The sequence below is a fragment of the Rhamphochromis longiceps genome, linkage group LG13 (genome assembly GCF_057381845.1).
Source record: "Rhamphochromis longiceps isolate RC_006_pf linkage group LG13, R_longiceps_female_GT1.1, whole genome shotgun sequence".
Lineage (NCBI taxonomy): Eukaryota > Metazoa > Chordata > Actinopteri > Cichliformes > Cichlidae > Rhamphochromis > Rhamphochromis longiceps.
In genome coordinates, this window is record NC_140569.1 from 15528712 (window position 1) to 15549895 (window position 21184).

Below are 21184 nucleotides of genomic sequence, written 5' to 3' on the forward strand. Positions count from 1 at the left end.
ATCAGAACAATTTATCAGCTGACCGGAGCAATCTATTTGGAGTATTTTTAGTTAAAAGAGAGGTATGATGGAGCTAATCCATTTAGAGGCTTAAAACAAGCAATAAAATCTTAAAATCAATTCTATAACATACTGGAAGCCAGTGTAAACAAGCGAAGACAGGGGAAATGTGGTCGTGTTTACGTGTGCCTGTCAAGAGTCGGGCTTCAGCATTCTGAAGAAGCTGAAGACGAGAGAACAGAGCCTGGCTGATACCAAAATAAAGACTATTACAGTAGTCAAGCCTGAATGAAATGAATGCATTAATCACTTTGTTGAAGTCAGCAGATGACAAAATGTTCTTAGTTTTTGCAAGGGCCCTAAACTGGAAGAAGCTGGCTTTTACAACAGAATTCATGTGTTTCTCAAAAAAACTGCTATCAAAGAACACTCCCAGATTTTTTGCGACGGGAGTTCTGGAATTTTCCAGAGGGCCAAGGTCACCCTTAAGAGAAAAACAAGGGTCTGAAGGTCCAAATAATACAATCTCAGTTTTTTGATCATTTACATTCAAAGAATTGAATGCAAACCATGATTTAATGTCATCGAGGAAGTCTAGCAAAACTTTTAGAGAGCCTGTAGAATTCGTTTTAAGAGGAAAGTCGATTTGAAAATCATCTGCATAACAGTGAAATGAGATGGGAGCATGTAAAGGAAAAAAGGTACAGGGCCAAGGATAGATCCTTGAGGGACCCCACACGTAAGGGAGTTGGATGTGGATGTGCCACCGACCCTGACAGAAAAGCATCTGTCAGTTAAATAAGATCTAAACTATTCAAGTGCAACCATTCAAGTTCAAGTTCTTATGACATGACAGTTTACTATGTTAACATATTAGTTAGCACTAGATAACTGAGGACCTACAGTACAGGACAATCTCAATTTCTGACATAATAATGGTGACAGACTGGATGAAAAGTCAGGACAGAGACCACAGTACTTTAATATTTCACCATTATAGAGGCACTACACAAAAAGTCAAGGGGCCACTGAATCTGGACGTTATGTGTACAAAACTTCAGGTAATTAATCCAGTGGTTCAGATCAAAGTGGCCAGTCAACCAACTGACAAAGACACATACCTGGACCTTAACAGAGCAACGTCATTAGCAGACTATGACTAGCCATTCAAATATTTACAAAAAATACTTTCATATTTTCAGAGCAACTTCAAATATTTTCAGAGGATAACCAAATGACCTTCACCAAGTTGCAGAGTACAGCCCAGTTTATTCTCCTGAATGATGTAAGATAGAAATGATGCAGTAACATCATTCAGTTTGCAAGTTTGAAGTAGAAACTATAATGTTTTGCACAGGTTGAGAACTAGAAACTGGGATGAGTACCGTAAATGTCGGGCTATAAGCCGCTACTTTTTGCACAAGCTTTGAACCCTGCGGCTTTTAGTCAGGTGCGGCTTTTCTATGGATTGTCCGTGATTTTTGTCATATCGTAAGACGATTTGTTTTGTGTGTTGTACGGCACTACGTTGCCTGGCGGAAGGATCGGGGTTCAAGAGTGGTATGTTAGTCACATGTCCGTCCGCCAGGCAACGTAGTGCCGTACGAAGTAGCGCGAAAAACAAACTTCAAAGTAGCGCTACGCGTTCAGCGGGAGTCGTGGATGATGAGCGGCGATAAACTTGCAAGTTATGCCCAAAAAGCAAGTTATGCCCAACTCCACCGGTGGATTCTGACAGCGTGGAAAAGTGTGAAAACATCCACGATCACCAACGGATTTTGAAGGGCTGGACTGCTGCATGATGGAGAGGAGGACACCGCCACGGCCCTTCTGAGGGTGTTCGACTCTGACACTGACAATGAGGATTTCTTTGGTTTTGAAAGTGACAACGAAGGAGAGAAGAAGAGTGGATGACGAAGCCATCCTGAGCCTGTTTGTATCCGACACTGGAGAAGAGGACTTTGGTGGTTTTAGTGCGCAGGAAGAAGAGAAAGATGGTGAATGACTGACTTTTCTTCTTGTTAAAGCTGTGTCACTGCACCTGAGCCTAAAAGGTAGTCCGAATCTATTTTTCTGGTGTGCTGTAGGCTACTGTTATGTACTACATGTGCAAATATGTACCCATAACTTGTTTTTCAAAATATTAATAAAAGTGATGTCTCCAAACAGCCATCTCTTTCCTGACAATTCCCTTTGTGCATATTCTCTTACATATGATAAGTCAACATTGAAACACCTGCGGCTTTTGGTCAGGTGCGGCTAATGTATGTACAAAACAGGATTTTCCCCTGATTTTAGCTTGTGCGGCTAATATTTAGGTGCGCTTTGTAGTCCGGGAAATACGGTAATTCCTGATTGCAGTAATCAGGCCAAAATACTTGTTCAATCAAATATAATAAATGAATCCATAAACACACACACACACACTTGTTTGACTGCATCAAGCACTGAAATTTACTGTGTGCCTACATCCCCTGATAACACTGCAGTGTAAAATATGGCTTGTGCACTGGTTACAGAATACACCTCACCTCTGCATGCTGGCTTGTTTGCAAATAATGATCATAGAAAAAAGGTCGGGAAAACTGAATCTTTTGGGCCAGCTGCCAAATATGGCTACTGAATCCCATGCTGCACAGATTTGTCACTCTACTTTTTTGCAGTGATGCATTGCTACTTGTTAAAGACTCTTGGTTTTATTAAAACAAGTATTCCCAGCATCTTACAATTTGTTGGCACCACAATATTTTCTGTTTCCAGAACTTTCTGGGCTGCAAGAGAAGCGTGTTCACTTTCTATTAATTCCACTGTATTGAAATGAGCTGCAATTAAGTGCACTGACAGTTTAGCCCTTAATGAACAAAGCGGGTGAGTTTAGGAGTTAGACAGCTTCTATACTTTCAGTCTTATAACTTTCCTGTTTGATTAAGCTTATAGTTAAGGGTTGGGTCAGGTGATGTTGAATTACCCTTCATTTATGTTGCTGTAGGTTCAGGCTGCTGTCGGACTTCCTGTGATCCAGTGAGCATTTCTTTCCCATGCGCATTTTGCACTGCTGTTGCACTGATATGCTCCATTGCATGGCATTAACTTTTGTTTTCTCTCCCATATTCTGTGTTCTGTTCTCGCCTCTTTATGCTCTTCTACTTTCTTCTTGCTTGCTTGCCATCATCACCAGACCTTTAAGTAACAGGATTTCATTTGACTGTAACATTGAAGGGCTTTAATCAGTAATAATAAAATAAAATAATAAAAAATAACACTTCACTGTGATAAACTGCTAAAATAATTATTTGAACATAATAGTTTTTTTTTTCTTTTCCTTTCATACATAAAATCAAACAGTATTACCCTAATGAATGACAGTAACTGACAGTTGCTAAATATTTCAATTAAAATGACATAAGTGTGAGTACAAATATAACTTGTCAATTTGTTTTAATAATCTTATGTCAAGTGCTGCAATTAGATATATAAATGAATAAATAAGCTGACTTTTGACAGCGCTGAGTATGCTACAGTCAGTCTCAACTGTTATAAAATTAGAAAAATACAACTGTTACAACAGCAGCAGCAGATGCCACAATGTAATTAAATTATAGTAATGAACTGACAAATGTGTGCATTCCTAATTAATTTAGAGTCTCACCCATATCTGCCAAATTGTTCAGATGATTTCCCTTGGTGTAATATTGCTATTCATTTTGAAACAAATGGGTCCAGCAAGAATTTTGACAGTACAATTTGCATAAATTCATGAATGTAAATGTTCTTTCTTGGAAATCATGGATATCACGTCCTCCAGAAAAGCTACTAAAGGGCCATTGATTTGATGAACTCACAGTTCAACCTAACAGGGGGTGCATTAGGGCACACAGCATTGGCATTGCAGAACCATGATGCCATATATAATAAGGTTAACAAGATCACATAAATATGCTGGATGATTGTTCCTCATCCATGTGGCTTGTATCCTGAGCTACTTACAATTACTTTCTTACAATGCATAGCAGGGGAGTCAACACTTACATCTGCTCCCTCAAAGCCCTATAAACAGGTCAGAGCCTGTAAACAAGAAACCTGTTGCCAGGAACTGCTGAGCAATGTCCATTTGCTTCCTTGGGTAATCAGGATTGGAATGTGAGACCAAGCTCTTTTCAAAAGAGAGTGGACGGCCTTGATATTTGACTCAGGCCCAATCAATGCTGAAATATCAGACAGCCTGGAATATATCTATGCTGCTATGGCGATCTATCAATGACATAAAGTCCAACATTTGAGTCAAAGGTGGGATGCTTAAGATGACATCCTCGTTGTTAAGAATGGAAAGTTTCATATGACTCTTTATGACTAATACAATACTTAAGATCAAAAGTGAAACACACAATGTTGCAGAGGTTTTAATTGTTTTCATTTTAAAGTTCAAAGTGTGCATTAAACTTATGATGTGAATGTGTGACTCACTTATTTATATATTATCTTAATCAGTTATGCATACTGTAGTGGGCTCAGTTAGTATCTCTACATTTGAAAAGCAGCCTCTCTGAAGCTCACCGTTCAAGAACCAAGCTTTTTATCTGCAATGACATTCTGATTTACGGCCCGGAGCCGCTTCATTGATCATGAATGGAGGACTGACTTGATGCATTCCTTGAAATATGTCATATTATTGGAACTGCCATCACTTTAAAGCAATTCTATATCTAACTGTACATTGGCATGACATGAGAGATGGGGCAAGTGGATCTCTCAATTTTTTAAGCTTTGGGAAAGATTGATGCATATTCACCAACACAGCCAAAACTGTTATAGGACAGAAAAACAAGTTTTTTGATGCTGACAGCTACGTTTAACCCAGACACTGTTTCCTGTTCTCGTTAAATGACATCCAAACATATTTTTGAAATAACGGTCCTTAAAATTCCCGATTAACGTTCTAAGATAAACACACTAACAAAAGTGCTTCGTTACAACTATGCCCATTTATTCAACAGCTGAAGTGAAACATTTTAAAAAACACATTTTCTAAACCTAACAATGTGGTTTGGGTGTCAACAAACAATCACCCTAATACTCTGCAGTTTTATCACAGCTATTGCAAATTTGATTATTGCAAGGCCTTAATAAACAAGCCAATTAAAATGCTTTACAGAAAATAAAAACATTAGCAGTTTTATCCAATAAAACAAGTTTCTACACATTGTATTAGAAATACAAGAACCCTTTAGGCCAACTAAGAAAATGTTTAAAGATAAAATTTGGCTATTAGTCGCATGAAAGAAAACAATACATATGCAATCATTAATACAGCTTTAAGTATTCAGGTATATATAGAAAACATGAGTTTGTTGTGTGCATGTTACCACAGTCATAATGTCTATACAACAATAATTTTAATAATAATGCATATCAACACAAGCCAATAATAATCATCATGTCTTCCAGTCAACCGGTTTCTCTCATCTTTTCTGATTTGCAACAAATAAAATGCAGAAAAGATGATGAGGGATCAAAAGAAAAGTCGACATCTTGTCGATAACAATGAGCAAGTTAATATTGCAAAACTTTGTCTATTTTTGACTCTACAGTCTCAACAGTTAAGTAGGTGAGACAGCTTTCTTTATTTTGGAGCAAATAACTTCTCAAGAACTCATAAAAACTTGATTTTTACCCTAACCCTAACCCGACTATAGGCACTCAATAATCCATATAATGATATTCTTAGACGCAGTGCTTTCTGTGTGAATTCAATTTTATGGCAAGTTATCCAACATAACAGAAGATGATGAAAGATACAAAAAAGATATACATAATGAAAAAATATATATATATTTACTAATAAACAAAAGTGAAAGGTTTGACCTTTTAGAAATGTGGGTTTTGTGGTACTGGCTTCTACAAAATTCAATCCATCCAGTGTTTGTTCAGATTTTTCTGAATCTCAGACTGGCTAAAGCATCGTTGTCATCCCTTGAACAAAAAGTTAGAAATCGATTCTCTTTAGGAATTAGAGCTGGCAGTGGTGTGATTTAGTAGAATAAAACCTAAGAGGTGTTTTTTTGTCAATCTGCCACCACAATGACCCAGCCAGCCTCCAGGTGGTGAAACAAGAGATGTTACTGGATGTGAGGAGTCTGACTAGGGTAGCCAGTTTAAGCGCACTGGATTGAGCAAGTGAGTCAAAGGCTAGCAGAGGGGCCTGGGTTCAAATCTGCCCTCAGGCCATTAAGTGCATGCCTTCTTCCTGGTCTTTCTCTTAGCTACCCTGTCGTCCTTCCATTGTCAAAAAGTAAATAAATCAATAATAAATAAAAGCTAAAAAAAAAAAAGTCTGAATAATTAGAAAAGGCAAATTGCATAAAATGCTTTATCCAACAAGTAGGATTCTGGTCATCTTATATAAAAAAAAAATAAACAGATTAGCCTAAGTGGTCATCTTTCTATTGTTGCACAACACTGCACACTCTGCTTTTCAGATTGTATTGCTTGCTCCAAACATGAAACATGAATGGCCAATCATTTTAATGTCTGTTCAAACTGATGTGAGGATTAAACTAATCCTTGATCTCATTATATGTGTTTGAAAATGAATGACGAATCCTCTATATCTAATCAAAAGATGAATGTGAATTACCAGCTGACAAACACAAATATATCCAATAATACAGGCAGCACATATTTATGCTAAAGAGCATACTTAACTAAGTTTAAGGAGAAACAACCTATGCTAGTTCCCACACATATCTATAATATGTGTGGGATATAATGATATAATTCCATCAAAACCTTTGGATATTACTGTATATACAATGAATAACTAAAACCATGATTCCTTTTTGCTGATAATAAGCAAAACCATTCAAAAGAGTCAAGGCTGCTATTAACAGGGCTGAAGAACAATGCACCCACAGATACTTTCATTTGCTCCAAAAGCTCCCAAATCTTGTATTGCTCCAAGGACAAGCACTATGTTAATGCAGTGTTAAGTCATGAAGACGAAGAATTACAACGATATTTTTATTCTGACAATAACAAACGGTAAAGACAAACCAGTATGTAAACCAGCTCCCAGTTAAATCCTGGAGCCCAAGAGAAAAGCACAAACGGGCTGATGGTGTGCATGGACAATCAGTGCAGAGCCAACAGCAGGGACTAGTGAGTGCAGACTTTACCGATCATAATTTCTCAGGGGTACTGTTCCCATTGTTCCCAAATGACACATTCTGCTGACCCTGACTGTGTGATATTGGGTTTTTTTGTGCTGTATTGAGATGTGACAAAACAACAACAACAAACAAAAACAAAAAAAACATTATCATAACGCAACATCATTGGCCAGTTAGCTAAATATGTTATAGCTAAGACAATTCAAACGAATCAGCCACAAGCTATAAAAACACCCATGAATAAAAGCACACATTACAGATGAACTAGCAGGAGCTGACAGCACCCAGAGAGGAACAGAGAAATACCCAAATACAAGTGCTACACAGTTCAGGTTGGTCAGGAGTCACTGGAACATGGTTGGTTATAGCAGCTGAAGCTTTAGTTGAAACTTAAAACACATGTGTTCCAGTAACTGTTTCAGCAAAATATCATTTATATAATAACGAAATATTCCATGTATGTGGAATCAACCTGACATGTTTTCTGCATTTCCTTTCTGCAAATGATGCCATTAACAATGCTGGGTAACATTGTTAACGCTGCAGCTTTAAAAAAAAAAAAAAAAACACACACAAAAAAAAAAACCACTTCTATTCTCCCGTGAGTTCTACATCTAAAAAGATAAAAGTAGGTTGAAAAGCTTATTTATATATGTAAACCGCCTGGACAGAATGTCTAAACAATTTTCACACTTATTTGTTGACCAGGTTTTTCTGTGGCGCTGCTTATGTAGAGGCCAAACTTTTATAGATTTAAGTTTCCAGGCTGCCTGTGTGCACAATACAGTGTGGAAAATAATCATTCTGCTCTATAGTCTCTTCATGTATAGGCTACTACTGTGGGATTCCCTTAGAGAGATGTGAATAATAAAAAAAAACCCCACATATTCCATGATGACACTATTAATCTAAGGTGACAATCCCATCATATTCTTGGGAAAACCAGCTGAATAATGTAGTGAGGGATGTATGCTAACATCAGCCAGCCTCGGGACTGATAAAACAGACTTTTTTTTTTCTGCTGCCTTAAAAAAAAATGTAGTGAGAGAAAACAAAATTGTTTGGGTGAGTTAAGTATGGAACGTTTAATTAACATGTTGTGATTTTCCCTGATCGTGCATAAAGTAAACACATTATCTTAGATTAGGCAATTTGACTCAGGGATTATTTGCATCTCAGAGGCTGAGCATTTTTCATTGATATTTAAAACCCCAAAGAATTCAAGTATTTTCATGCAAATAATAACACAGTGCAGCACACAAAAAAATGAATGGCCTGCTTCTATGGTGTAATGAGGATAAGCACAAAGCGATTTACAACAAGAACAGATGTACCGGTAATTATGCTGACCGTTTATCTCAACAATATACTGTAATTGGTGTCTTTATTTGCACATCAAACACTAAAACATGTACTCCACTTCTGAACAAAAAAATAAAAAATAGAATTATCACACACACTAGTCTAATTAGATGCAAGTAGACAGTGAGGTACAGGCTGTTGCAGGCCACTGTCAATCTGATTAACAAAGACTTTCGGTGCCTGGAAAGCAGAGAGTTTATAATAAATTGAACCAAATTAAAAACAGCTTGTTAGGCACAAAATATACAGAAATATATAAATGTATTACTGAGGTATTCATTGTGTCCTGCATGGAGTGTGTAAGTGAGGCTCACTGAATGCCCTCCCCTCCCCTCCTGTTTTGCTCTCTAATCCACAAGGAACAGGTGTTGTGCACTAATCCGGGCCTTTTAGCTACGCTCTAATTATATGTTGATGACCTAGCAATCATGACAACTGGCCGTGATCATAGAACTGAGACCAATCTTTGTTTGTGTCTGTGTATGTGTACACGTCTAACACAGAACGGGGAACATAGCCTTTATATTGAATCCTTAATCAAACATCTACAGAAAATCATTTTCAAAAATACATAAATGTTCACAGACTATAACGTTACTACAACAAGCTATATGCACTCATTTCACTAATGCCCACATGCATGTGAACAGAAGCCAGCAGGACTCCTTTTGTTTGAGCAACAGATGTACAGATGTACAGGCCTTAGTTTGTCCAGATGTTTCCTCTTCTGTACCACCACCATGTTTGATTGACATGTTTGCTGTGACGTAAGGTTTACATCAGATATAACAGAGCTCAAAAAAATTCCGCTTTTGTCTCTTTAGTCCACAGAATATTTTCACAAAGGTTTTTTTGATCATCAAGATATTTTCTGGCAAATTTGAGATGAGTCCTCGAGACTCCCTTGATGAGTCGTCTTGTACTGTTGCTGTATTTTTCCTAGGAAGTTCACTGTGATTCACTGGACTCCCAAAGCCTGAGAATTGGACTTTCCAGACTGACTGACGTCAATAACTTTGCTTCTCACATGTACTTGAGTTGCTTTAGATCGTGGCATGATATATCCTTTGTTGAAATCTTTTATCTTTTACTGTTTCTCTGCACAGGTAGGTTTGGATAGCTTTGTCATCATTTAAAAACTGCATTTTCTATTTACTCAGTCACCTTTGTGTAATATTAAAATGTATTTGTATAAGACAAATATACAAAAGAGAAGACAGAAATCAGGAGGAAAATGCTTTTTTCTGCACCCTTGAATCTGGTGAATTTCAAAACTAAGAAAAGGTTAAATTCTTATCAGTCTTTTAGGTTTGAACTTCTCTGTTCTGAAATGTACTGCTAAGCCAGATGGTTTGCAGTCTTTAGCTATGTGTTCTACGGTAGGTTCTACTAGACTCAGGTAATATACTGTAAAATCTGTCAATAATCTCTCATCGCTTTGTGCCTGTTTTTCGTAGGTATAGAATGGATTTCACAGCAGTAGTATGGTAGTGCATATATTCCTTTATAATGAAAAAAGGTGGAATAACAAGTATTTGACTACATAAATGAGCCTTTATGCCCAACTAAGTGTGCGTGGAATATAAAATAAAACTGAAGTTGTTAAAGTCAGGAGAAAACTGATTTAATAAAAGCATGCTCTGCACAACAACAATCATAATGCTATTATGAAAAGCACATTATAATCTTATTTGTTTGCTTTTTTCATCGTATTTGTGAATTTAATGACAGCCCCTGCCAAAATATAGCACCATTCTGCATCTGAATAGCAGTAGTTTGATATATCTTCTTGTCACTTAAGTGATGAAACCATAAGTAACTCTTTTTTGTTTTCCATTTATTTCCACGTTGAAATGCAAGCATAACAATTATATTTCCAGAGTACTGATCTCAAAGGCAGCTCCAGCATTGCAGGGACAGTTTCAGTTCAGGGCAATAGTGGAACGCAGGATCTCATCTTTCTCTTGGGATCAATAAGTTTTCAACACACTTGGAGCAAGACTTACAAATTATACCTGTGCTATTTGTACAGGGTGGTACTGAAAGTCCCACACATCAATTTGCTCCCTTCCAGACAGCTACTATTGTTTGAGTCCAGTCACATTCAGGACTAAAAGGTGTTTGAAGATTCGTCTTAGTGAAGCAAAAGAAAGTGTTACATGCCTGGGGGTGTTTCACCAGACACCTACCCCACTGTTGGGCAAACCTTGGACGAATGTTACTGCCTTCCAGGTGCAATTAATTGAATAAAATTACATTTTTTTTTTCAGCTACAACCAAATGTGGCTCAATTTTAATTGAAAAAACTGATCCCTAATCTGAAGTACACGTTTAATTCCCAGCCAGTGCAAGCATCTTTAGTCACTGTGTCATAAAAAGAAAAAGAAAAGAAATAAGTCGACATAAAGAAAGGGAAAGCCTTGAAACAGACCAACTATGCAACATGTTGATATAAAGGAATGAAGCAACTTGAGAGGATGATTGAACTAATGACAACCCTGGTGGAGACACACAGTCTGAGGGATTGAGTTCACTTTAAGGAGAGAAATTAATGAGTCCTTGGTGGCTGAGAAAAACACACACGTACGCTGGATCTCATTAATTGTTTAAACATAACACATTTAACACTTACTAAAAAATGCCTACAAGCCCTTTGAATACCAGATAACCAGAATACTCCTGGTATTTTACACACGTGGAAACCCTTCACCACTCAGCACTCACTGAAGTAGTCATCACGGATGAGCTGAGAGACCTTTAAAAAGACATTCAGCAATGACACATATTGTGTTTGCCATTTGTTCAGCTCTCTCAAATCTTTTAATTCCATGTCAAGGTTACGCTGTGCTAGTTATCGTGGGTCTTAAAACCCAACACACCAATGAAGCAGCGAGGGGAAGGACTTGACAACAAACCAGAGAAAACAGCTGAAGTGCTCCACAAGTTTTAAGTGACTCACTCATCTTCATACAGACTCTAGTGCTGTATTCACTCAATGTGATGCAAGTTCAGAGACAAGCGTGAAGAAGCGGAGGAAGGAACATTTTATGAATTGTCTTATTAAAATAACATGAACCTCATGAAACTAAAGAAAGTTAGTTATTCAGTTTGCATGGCATTATATATTATATTGTTAACAGTTTGTTAATAAGACGGCCTTGTCATAACAATAAGTGTAAGTCAAGGTATATCTCAGTGGCTACAAATTTAAGCTAGACCTCTCCCCAGGATTTGCAATACACTCACCACAATGCAAGCCCCTTGGCCCTCTGGGTCAGAACATAATATTTTTTTCTTTTAAATATAATTAGAGTAGAAATAAAGAGGTTAAAAAAAGTGTATCTATAACAACAAAAAGTGAAAGAAAACCAGGCAATTTTTTAGACTTAATAACATCTACATGTAGTTAATCAGCTAATATTAGTACTCTTTGTATTGAATAATTACAGTAGGTTAGCTCATTCAGCAACATATACAGACAAAATTAACCATAACTTGGTGTTTTCCCAGCAACATATGGTGTCTATCCCAATATACTAGGAAGTAAACGCCCCAGTCTCTCTCTCTCTCTTAACAGTATGGCAGCACAGAAGTAATAGTGCCAGATGCACCTGTGGAATTTCTCTGTCATTTAGTGTATCCTAACCCTCATCCTGTCAACTGGCTAATTCAGTTTGTTCCCAATTATGTCACCGTTTTAAATTTTGCCTTCATTGGTCCTATGCGGGCGGCACGGTGGTTAGCACTGTTGCCGCACAGCAAGAAGGTCCTGAGTTCAATTCCACCATCAGGCCGGGGTCTTTCTGTGTGGAGTTTGCATGTTCTCCCCGTGTCTGCGTGGGTTCCCTCCGGGTACTCCGGCTTCCTCCCACCGTCCAAAGACATGCAGTTTGTGGGGATAGGTTAATTGGATAATCCAAATTGCCACTAGGTGTGAATGTGCCAGTGAATGTGAGTGTGAATGGTTGTCTGTCCCTGTGTTTTAGCCCTGCGACAGACTGGCGACCTGTCCAGGGTGCACCCCGCCTCTCGCCCTATGACAGCTGGGATTGGCTCCAGCACCCCCCGCGACCCTGAAAAGGATAAACGGTAGTGAATGGATGGATGGTCCTATGCAAAAAATATTTTGGCGTCCCACGGGACGAAAAAAACAAAAATAAAACCAAAAATAAAAGGAAATATATATATGCAATTACTGTTTACCAAAACCTTTTGGGTCAAACATTAAATTATACAGTATCAATGAAAATAAGATAACAGTATCAATGACACTTCATTCATTCATGTTGAAGGGAAAAGCCTCTGTTATCATCTACATGGGCAAATTCCCAGACTGGAACATTAGAGACATCGCTGTTTTTACCTGAAAGAGTGGAGACATTTCCAGATTGTGCCACACATGAAACGGGAACTAGAGTTCCTACACCTCAAGCCCCAATCCAAGCAGCAATAACCCTCCTGGGAGTGAGGAAAACACTATCTGCTGATGTGACTGCCCAATGATCGGGCGGGAAATCTACTCCAAAAAGATGTTACCTTTGGTCCCGAAAACAAAGGTGGGAGGTAGAAACTGTTTGCTTCTCCTGTCACATTACAACATGCCGTGAGCATAGCACGTATAGTGCATATAGTGTGTCTGTAGCTTTTTGTTGCTTTTTGTTGTTTCAGGTAAAGGCAAGTCACATTGTCAGGCACAAGTCAGACTCATTCTTATTGGGTGCCAGTCTCCACCAGGGCTGCCCTTTGTCAAAGATTCTAGTCATAATATTTATGGACAGAATTTTTAGGTGCCGCCTAAAAATGTGACGATGTCAAATTTGAGGATCTCAGAATCTCATCTCTGCTTTTTGCAGCTTGTACTGGGATGGTGTCTGGAATAAGAATTAGCAACTCCAAGGTTGAGGCCATGGTTCTCAGCCAGGTCAGGTCGGGAACAAGTTGCTGCCCCAGGTGAAGGAGTATGTTGGGGTGCTGTTCATGAGTGAGGGAAGAATGGAGGTTAAAGACATATTGGAGCAGCGTCTGCTGTAATATGGACACTGTACGCTGTCTGTTGTGGTGAATACACAGCTGGACGTGAAAGTGAAGGTGTCTAGTTACAGGTCTAGCTTTGTACCTACTCTCTCCTATGACCACGAGCTGTGGGCAGTGACCAGAATAATAAGACTGAAGATACAAGCGGCAGAAATAAACTTCCTCCAAAATGTATTGGGCTCTCCTTCAGACAGCGTGAGGAGCATGGTCGTTCAGGAGTTCTGGGCATGTCCTGGAGGAGGCCCCAGGGATGACCCAGCACATGCTGGAGAGATTATATCTCTGCACTGGTTGATTTTGTGCTCATTTTAGCTATCTTAGAATGGGGTGAAATTCAATTCAATGAATTGAAGCACCAAATCACAACAACAGTTGCTTCAAGGCAGTTTATATTGCAAGGTAAAGAACCTGCGATATTACAGACGATTGCTGATTTCATCATAAAAATATGTTTAACTTGAAATTACTGAAAAATTAAGCGATGCCAAAAATCAAACACCAGTAAATAAGCTTTTAAGTAATAGCGTGGAGCATAGTTTATATATATATAGGTATAGATTTTCTTTTGACAAAATATGCAAATTAACAATAACTTGCAATAAAAAATAAATAAAAATCTTTACATGACAACCAAATAAGTAACAACTTGAAGTATCTGTGGAGGATTTTTACTTTGATTGTGTTAGTGCCTGTCAGCACTGATCAAAATGCAACTACTTATCACAGTTCAGACTGGATCTACCTTAGCAGCACACTGCATTTCATTTTGCTAGATTGACTTCCCTTTATGAAAGCCCTTCAGTAACACTCATTTATGATTTCCTAAACTACGTAAACTGCTAAACAGGGGGGTTAACGGGATATTCACACGCTTCAGGCAACAGTTGATACAAATCGCGAATTTACAGAGCCAAGTTCAGAGAGAGCATACTTATTTATGGATACTCCGATTCCTCGCTGCTGTTGCAGGAAGCTCTCTCTCTACTCGATTCTTTTCTCTCTCCACATATGCAGCTGCCCCTAAACAATGAGATAGAAATCTCTCCAATCTGATTAAATGCTTTTGGATTAAGCTCATGGGCTGAATAAGCAAAGGAGCCTATAGAAAACAAGCTTTGTCTTCCCAATTGTGATCAACTCATGGAGTGAGTGAGACTTTATGTGTCGCGCCTGGCACCTGTCAGTGGATCTGCAGAAGCAACAGCTCAGATAAATTAAACATGTTATGCTTCATTTGAGCAACTGTGCTGCTATCCGCTCCTGATTTCTCTCCTTTTTCTAAAATAAGAACCTCCAAGAACAAAAAGGAAAGAAAAAAAAAAAAAAGCAAACCGAAATGAAAAAGGACAAGAAAATGTACTTCTTTCACAACGTCCATACCAAGTACTATCCTCTTAGCTGAGTCAAATATAAATCTTCACAGACAATCAATAAATGAACAACTCCTGATACAGCGCTTTGACATTTGCAAATGTTATTATGTTTCTGAGCAGCACACCTCCTCCACGGGGAACCGTATACTTTTTTTGGCTCTTCTGCCTCAGATCAAATTTGTTCTTCTGAGAAGGCAGGGGGAAGAGGATTATATATTTATTTGTTTGTCTATCTTTTCTGACCCTGACCAAACAAAGCCAGACAGAAGAGTGATTATGTTGTTTGCTTTCCCATTCACACACATGAATGAATGTAAAGGCAAATGCTCCGAAGAGATGGGATCTTATTATGTGCCATTTGTATGGTTTCTGTGTGACAGAAGAGAAGAAATGAAACACATTTAGATGGATAATTGCTTTGGTCAATAACGGCAGGTTTCCTGTTTTACATTCCATTATGGTGAGGATGGGCTCTGCCTGTTTCATCACAGAGAGATAAATAAAAGGATGGTGGAGCCAGAAGAGACCCATATCCCAGGTAAATGAGAGCTTTATGAGGAAGATTAGTGCAAATCCCTCACACAGTGCATAGGCACATGTGGGGCGAGAGAGGCTTTCGGATACAGGCTTGGCTACCTCCATCTCACAAATTCCCCCAGCAATCGATCAAAGCCCCAAATCACAGCTGCATACACACACACACACACACACACACACACACACACAGGAAGGAGTAGGTGAGACACTATGACGGCCTGAATTGTTTTTTTATTGCGCTGATGAATAGGTGACCTGATCTGACACAGAGACAGTCATTTGTACTCTCGGGATACAAATATTCACATAATGTGCATGCATTTATGAACATATGATTCCTCTCTGTAAGATACACAGGCAACAAAAAACAAACAAAAACAAAAACAGTGCCCAGAGTGCATACAGTGTACTCTGTAAGTGGAGCATCTGTGAAATTGTATTTTGACTGTATAAATAAGCTCTGGATGCCATCTGTACTGAGAGCTGCTCATTAAACTCTGTTAACCTGCAGTACTAATATCTGCAGGGAGAGATGAGTGAGACAAAGACACACCTGCTCCATTTAGGGAAAAGCATTTCTCATTCCCTCAGTGAACATATAGCACCTCCCAAGTAACAGTTATCACATGCAGGCACATATTTACATGTAAAGACATACTCATCATGAGCAAAATCCAGACGGCAAACACTCACAAAAAACAGAGACTGCTATAACGTAGAAACAGTTAACGGAGAGGCCAGAGAGAAGATGAAGGGAGAAAAGAAGGGGAGGAGCTGAACAGTTTCACCTGACCCACTCAAACGCTGCATGTCTGATCTATGGTTCAGTGATTTGTGTACTGCTGAAGCACAGCTATACAAAATACAACCTGTGCAGGGAGCAGACAACTCATTAATGGAGCCCCACATCACGTCTGTATGCCAAACACCATCTGTATTCATTCAGATGCACACACACAGGCATATTTCTGATTCACCCTGGGAGAACAGTAGCAAAGTACACATCGAAAACGCAGGGAACCGATCTTTAATTTAAAGCACAATAAAAATTATGACATCTTAGACATAACATCTCTTATAACCAACTATCAGTATCAAGTGCCATCAACTGTGGCTGTAGCTCATGTGGTAGAGCAGGCCACCTACTAACTGGAAAGTTGGCAGTTCGATCCCAGTCTGCTCCAGTCTACGTGCCAAATGTCCTTGGGAAAGCTACTAACCCTGCGTATGAATGCGTGTGTGAATTTTAGATAGGAAGTGCTTGGGTCAATGTACAAGTTGTGTAAAGCACTGCTCAGCAGCAGTGCTCAGATTAAGTAGAAAAGCACTATATAAGAACCATTTACCATAAACTACAAGTCCACACTAGATGAAAAATTATATTATAATAAAAGCACTTTGGCATAGAAAATAGTGCTTGAGTGTATGACTGGCTGAATGAGGCTTATTTAGCTTGCGCTATATAAGTACCAATCTATGTATTCATGACAAAAAACACTCTGTACCAAATCCCAACAGTGCAATACACAACGTTTAAGTGCAGTAGCAATTACCATACATTGGAATACATTGTGACGTGGGAATACAGACAGAAACATAGGCGTGAAACTGGCACGTACCATTTGGGCTCTCCTCGTCAACAGTGACTATGGTTGCAGGGGGACCAGGCCGGGACAGCTTACACTCTGCGTATGCAAGAAAAAAAAATTAAAAACTATGTCTGCATATGATATTCATTTAATTCTGGTTACATCACCAGAATGACACAATGATAAAGAACAATAGTGAACACCTAAAGCAGAGATAGCAGTCTTACCAAACTGGGAATATAATCATTTCATATATACACTGCTCAAAAGAACAAACAAACAAAAAAAACATTCAAGGAACACTTAATCAGTTTAATTTACTTCATCATCACCAGTGTGTGAATGTGTGTATGAATGGGTGGATGACTGGATGTGTAAAGCGCTTTGGGGTCCTTAGGGACTAGTAAAGCGCTATACAAATACAGGCCATTTACCATCATCAACTCAATCAGTTAACTTAATCAGTTAAGTAGCAGAGGGGGTTGTTAATCAGTTTCAGCAGCTTTAGTGTTAATGGCATTAACAACAGGTGCACTAGAGGGGCAACAATGAGACAAACCCCAAAATGGGAATGGTTTTAAAGGGGGGGGCATTTTCCCCTCCTCATCTTTTAACTGTATTTTAACTAATTTTCAATTTGGCTAGGGTCAGTGTCACTACTGTTAGCATGAGGCAATACCTGGACCCTATAGAGGTTGCACAGGTAGTCCAACTCCAACAAGAGATTCTAAGAGACAGGAGAGGTGGACAGGCCCTAGAAGGTCCTTAACCCTTCTGCATGACCAGTATCTGCTCCTTTGCAGAGGATGAGCACTACAAAATTAGCACTCCAGCAGGCCACTGGTATGAATCTCTCTGAGGGCCTCACATCCTCTAGTGAGCGCTGTGCTCAAACCCTGCAGTTCTATATAGAATAGGGGGACATGTTTAAGTTAATCCAATTAAATTTTGACAGAACACCATTTTTTTCACTTTGATTTTCGAGGTCTCTTTGAATTTAGCCCTGTGAGGTTGATCAGTTTCATGACAGCACACATTACCCAGTGCATATCAGTACAGATATCCAGCATGATTTGTTTTGCCTACTGTAATTTGATGTGTTTTCAAAGTGTTCCTTTAACTTTTTTTGAGCAGTGTATTATATTTTCAAATAATGTCTAAAGATTTAGATTTCATGAAGAAAAATAAATGCTGAAATTACAGTGGTATCATCACTCCTAGTGACAGCAATACATTTACATGTACAGTAGTCACAGTAGTAATCATAAATAAAGTGCTCATATATGGTATGTCACAGAATTATGCTAAAATTGCAAATTAATTGATAAAAAAAAAAACCCTGACACTGTTCATATTTCGCAGCTGTAAGGAAATGAATGTCAACATTTTCTCTCAGTGTCACACAGATGCTGTCATGCTGATGTATCATTTTACAACAGGTGGCATCAATGACTGCTGCCACAGAACCATCAGCAGCAATGGACTGTGCGATAGTGACACCAGACAAGCAGGGTGGTGAAAGCATGTGGCAACATCATAAGCAGAGCACTGACGAGAATGGCTTCACAGATGGAGGTCACAGCAGCTAGATGGTACGAGCACATGGGACACAGGTAATGGCAGCTTGACAGACAACAGCAGATGGGGCAGCAGGAGAGGTGGAGACAGGAGAAAGGAAAACGTCTAGCCAAGATGAATAGGTGCTGCAAGGCAACGCTCTCCACAGCCAATGTAAGGAAAGTTCAGGATTAAATGTCATTCATAGAAGAGGTAGAGAGAAATGGCAAAAAGGGAGAATATGGGAATGTTAAAATACAAAAGGAAAACAGACAACAGATGATTGCCCTCTTACCCTCATAGTGCCAGTCTGAAGGAGGTTAGAAATAGAAGAAATAGAAAAAAATATCATCATAAAATAGGAAGAGATATTAGAAAACAGGGCTGAAGAGAGGCAGTTTAATGGAATATAAACTCAAGAGACCTCTCAAAATTGTGGGTATTAGCAAACCCCACACAGTTTTTGGAGAAATGGCCAGTCGATCTATTCTTTCTGCCAGCAGCTGACTGTTTTGAGAAATGTTGTATGCAGGAAAAATGAAATCAAGTTAAAGTATAAATTCTGTGCTTGTGAAAGAGAAAAAGAAGGTCAGCAGAAGCCTTTTACTAGTTACTCAAAACATCTTTCTATCCTTCTTTTAAATGGCCTCCATCTTGTTATTCATTGAATCTGAAGCAGCTTGCTTTCAGGTGGTGTCGTCTGACATTACATGTAATCAGAGATGGAAATAATGACACCACATCAACAGTCAGCACTCTAATGTTTCACACCCACCTTCTGCTTGACTTCAGTTGTGCAACTATGCACCTGTTGCCAGGATAGTTTTCTTATTAAATATGCATACCCATGAGTCTTTACTAATGTCGTATTTGAAAGTGCACATTAATCAGTGATAAAAACCTGAATGTGATGTTGTTGCATTTTTAAACTGTAGATACACACAATAATTAGCAATTAAATAGCAATGAAAACCTGAGGCTAGAAGAGGGGATATTTTATGCAAATAACCGCATTTTCAGTTTCTTGTGCTCTCTAATCTAAATTTTATTAACGTTTTATCTGGGGCTAGAATTTGCATCCATGTAAAACATCTTTGCTTTGGTCCTTTACTGTCAAAGTGAAGATCTATTGTCAGTAAGAGACACTATGTTAAAAGGCATAGACTACATTTTCTAATCTAAAATTCCTCACAGTTATTAAACCATCCCGATGTTGCACAGCTAATTCACGAGATGTACTGACGAGTAAATTTTAAAGTTCCATGAGTTTATAGCAATTAGGAAACCTGCACCTTTCGGCTGAAAAAATAGGATTTCCTTTAATAGCGACAAAATGAACAGAGCAACTGGGTCACACCACGCAATCTGAGACATAAACAACAAGCAACATCAAAATCAGTATGCAAATCTGCTCTGAGAGAATATACTCTGTGTGAAGTAGAAGTAGAAGAGTGTGACCGCGTGCATGCGTGTGTATGCATGTGTATGCATGTGTGTGCAAGCGTGCATAATAAAAGTTACTTGCACTCATTTTGAGAAGCTCTTTAAGGGATCATAGGCAGTCTGTTTTGTTAGTTTTGCATATGTGTGTTCGAGCAGTGTTTAGCCGGGTGCACGGCCGTGTGAGCGCGCGCATGTGTGTGTAGCTTTAAGTGGTAGTTGCGGCAGTGGGAGAGAAAAGATGTGAAGAGTCTGGTTTGAAGACAAAAGGCAGAACCAAGCAGAGATAAAGAATAGCACCTCCATTTGCAGTGATAACTTTCCTATGTTGCGATCAAAGCACAACCGTAATGCTGCATTCAAATGGATACGAATACAAACACACACAAACCCAAAGCAGCAAAGTGTGCTCACTGTCGTGTTCACTACAAAATGGAAATGATCCCAACTTCTTGCCACATTTACACCTTTTAGCAGCGGGTGATATTTTCTAATGACGCTTTACGTCAGGCTTTCCTCCCATCGAAAAATCCTCCCAGCAGAATGAAAGAATATAAAAGACATTTTCTGGCCAATTCACTTTACTGTGGCTCTTTGGATTTGTAAAAGAATATGCTAAAAGGCATCACCAAAAATCCCCAGTCTGTGCTTTCCTGCGGCATTCAAAATAATAATGCAGGGTAAAATGGGCAGACCATAACAAACACAAATATAGAAAATAAGTAAACACCATCAGAAAACTACTTATGCATTCATCTAACAATCTGACCTGCCCCCATCCTAAAAGTAGAATAGAAAAGATTTTTGTGTGTGTGTGTGTGTGTGTGCAGAAGGAAGTCTGTTTTACACTGCAAGGAAAGGGCAAGTTTTTATGCAATGCTATGGGGGAAAAAAACAATAGGATTGTATACAGGAGCGAAATGACGCTACACATATGTGACGTGTACAGCTATAGGGAAGAAAACAGATAAGGATCAAAGTGTAAATATTCTGCGAGCCGTGAATGTTGTGTCTATCTTATGAAGACCATTCAAGCAATAAAAATAGGAAACAATTCAAAAGCAAAACAGAGCAGAAAAGTTGGAGCAAACGATACAGTTGATTGCAAAGCTGAAAAAGAGCGATA

General features: G+C 38.8%; 1 protein-coding gene across 1 annotated transcript in view; it reads right to left on the reverse strand.

Moving 5' to 3' along the window:
• Positions 1–21184, reverse strand: part of LOC146655540 (protocadherin-15-like) — a 218506-nt gene that overhangs the window by 115334 nt on the left and 81988 nt on the right. The window contains exons 3-4 of the mRNA XM_085427953.1: positions 18914–18928; positions 17092–17157 (exon numbers count right to left, since the gene is read on the reverse strand). Coding sequence (XP_085284079.1) covers positions 17092–17157; positions 18914–18928 — 81 coding nt within the window. The remainder of the gene's footprint in view (positions 1–17091; positions 17158–18913; positions 18929–21184) is intronic.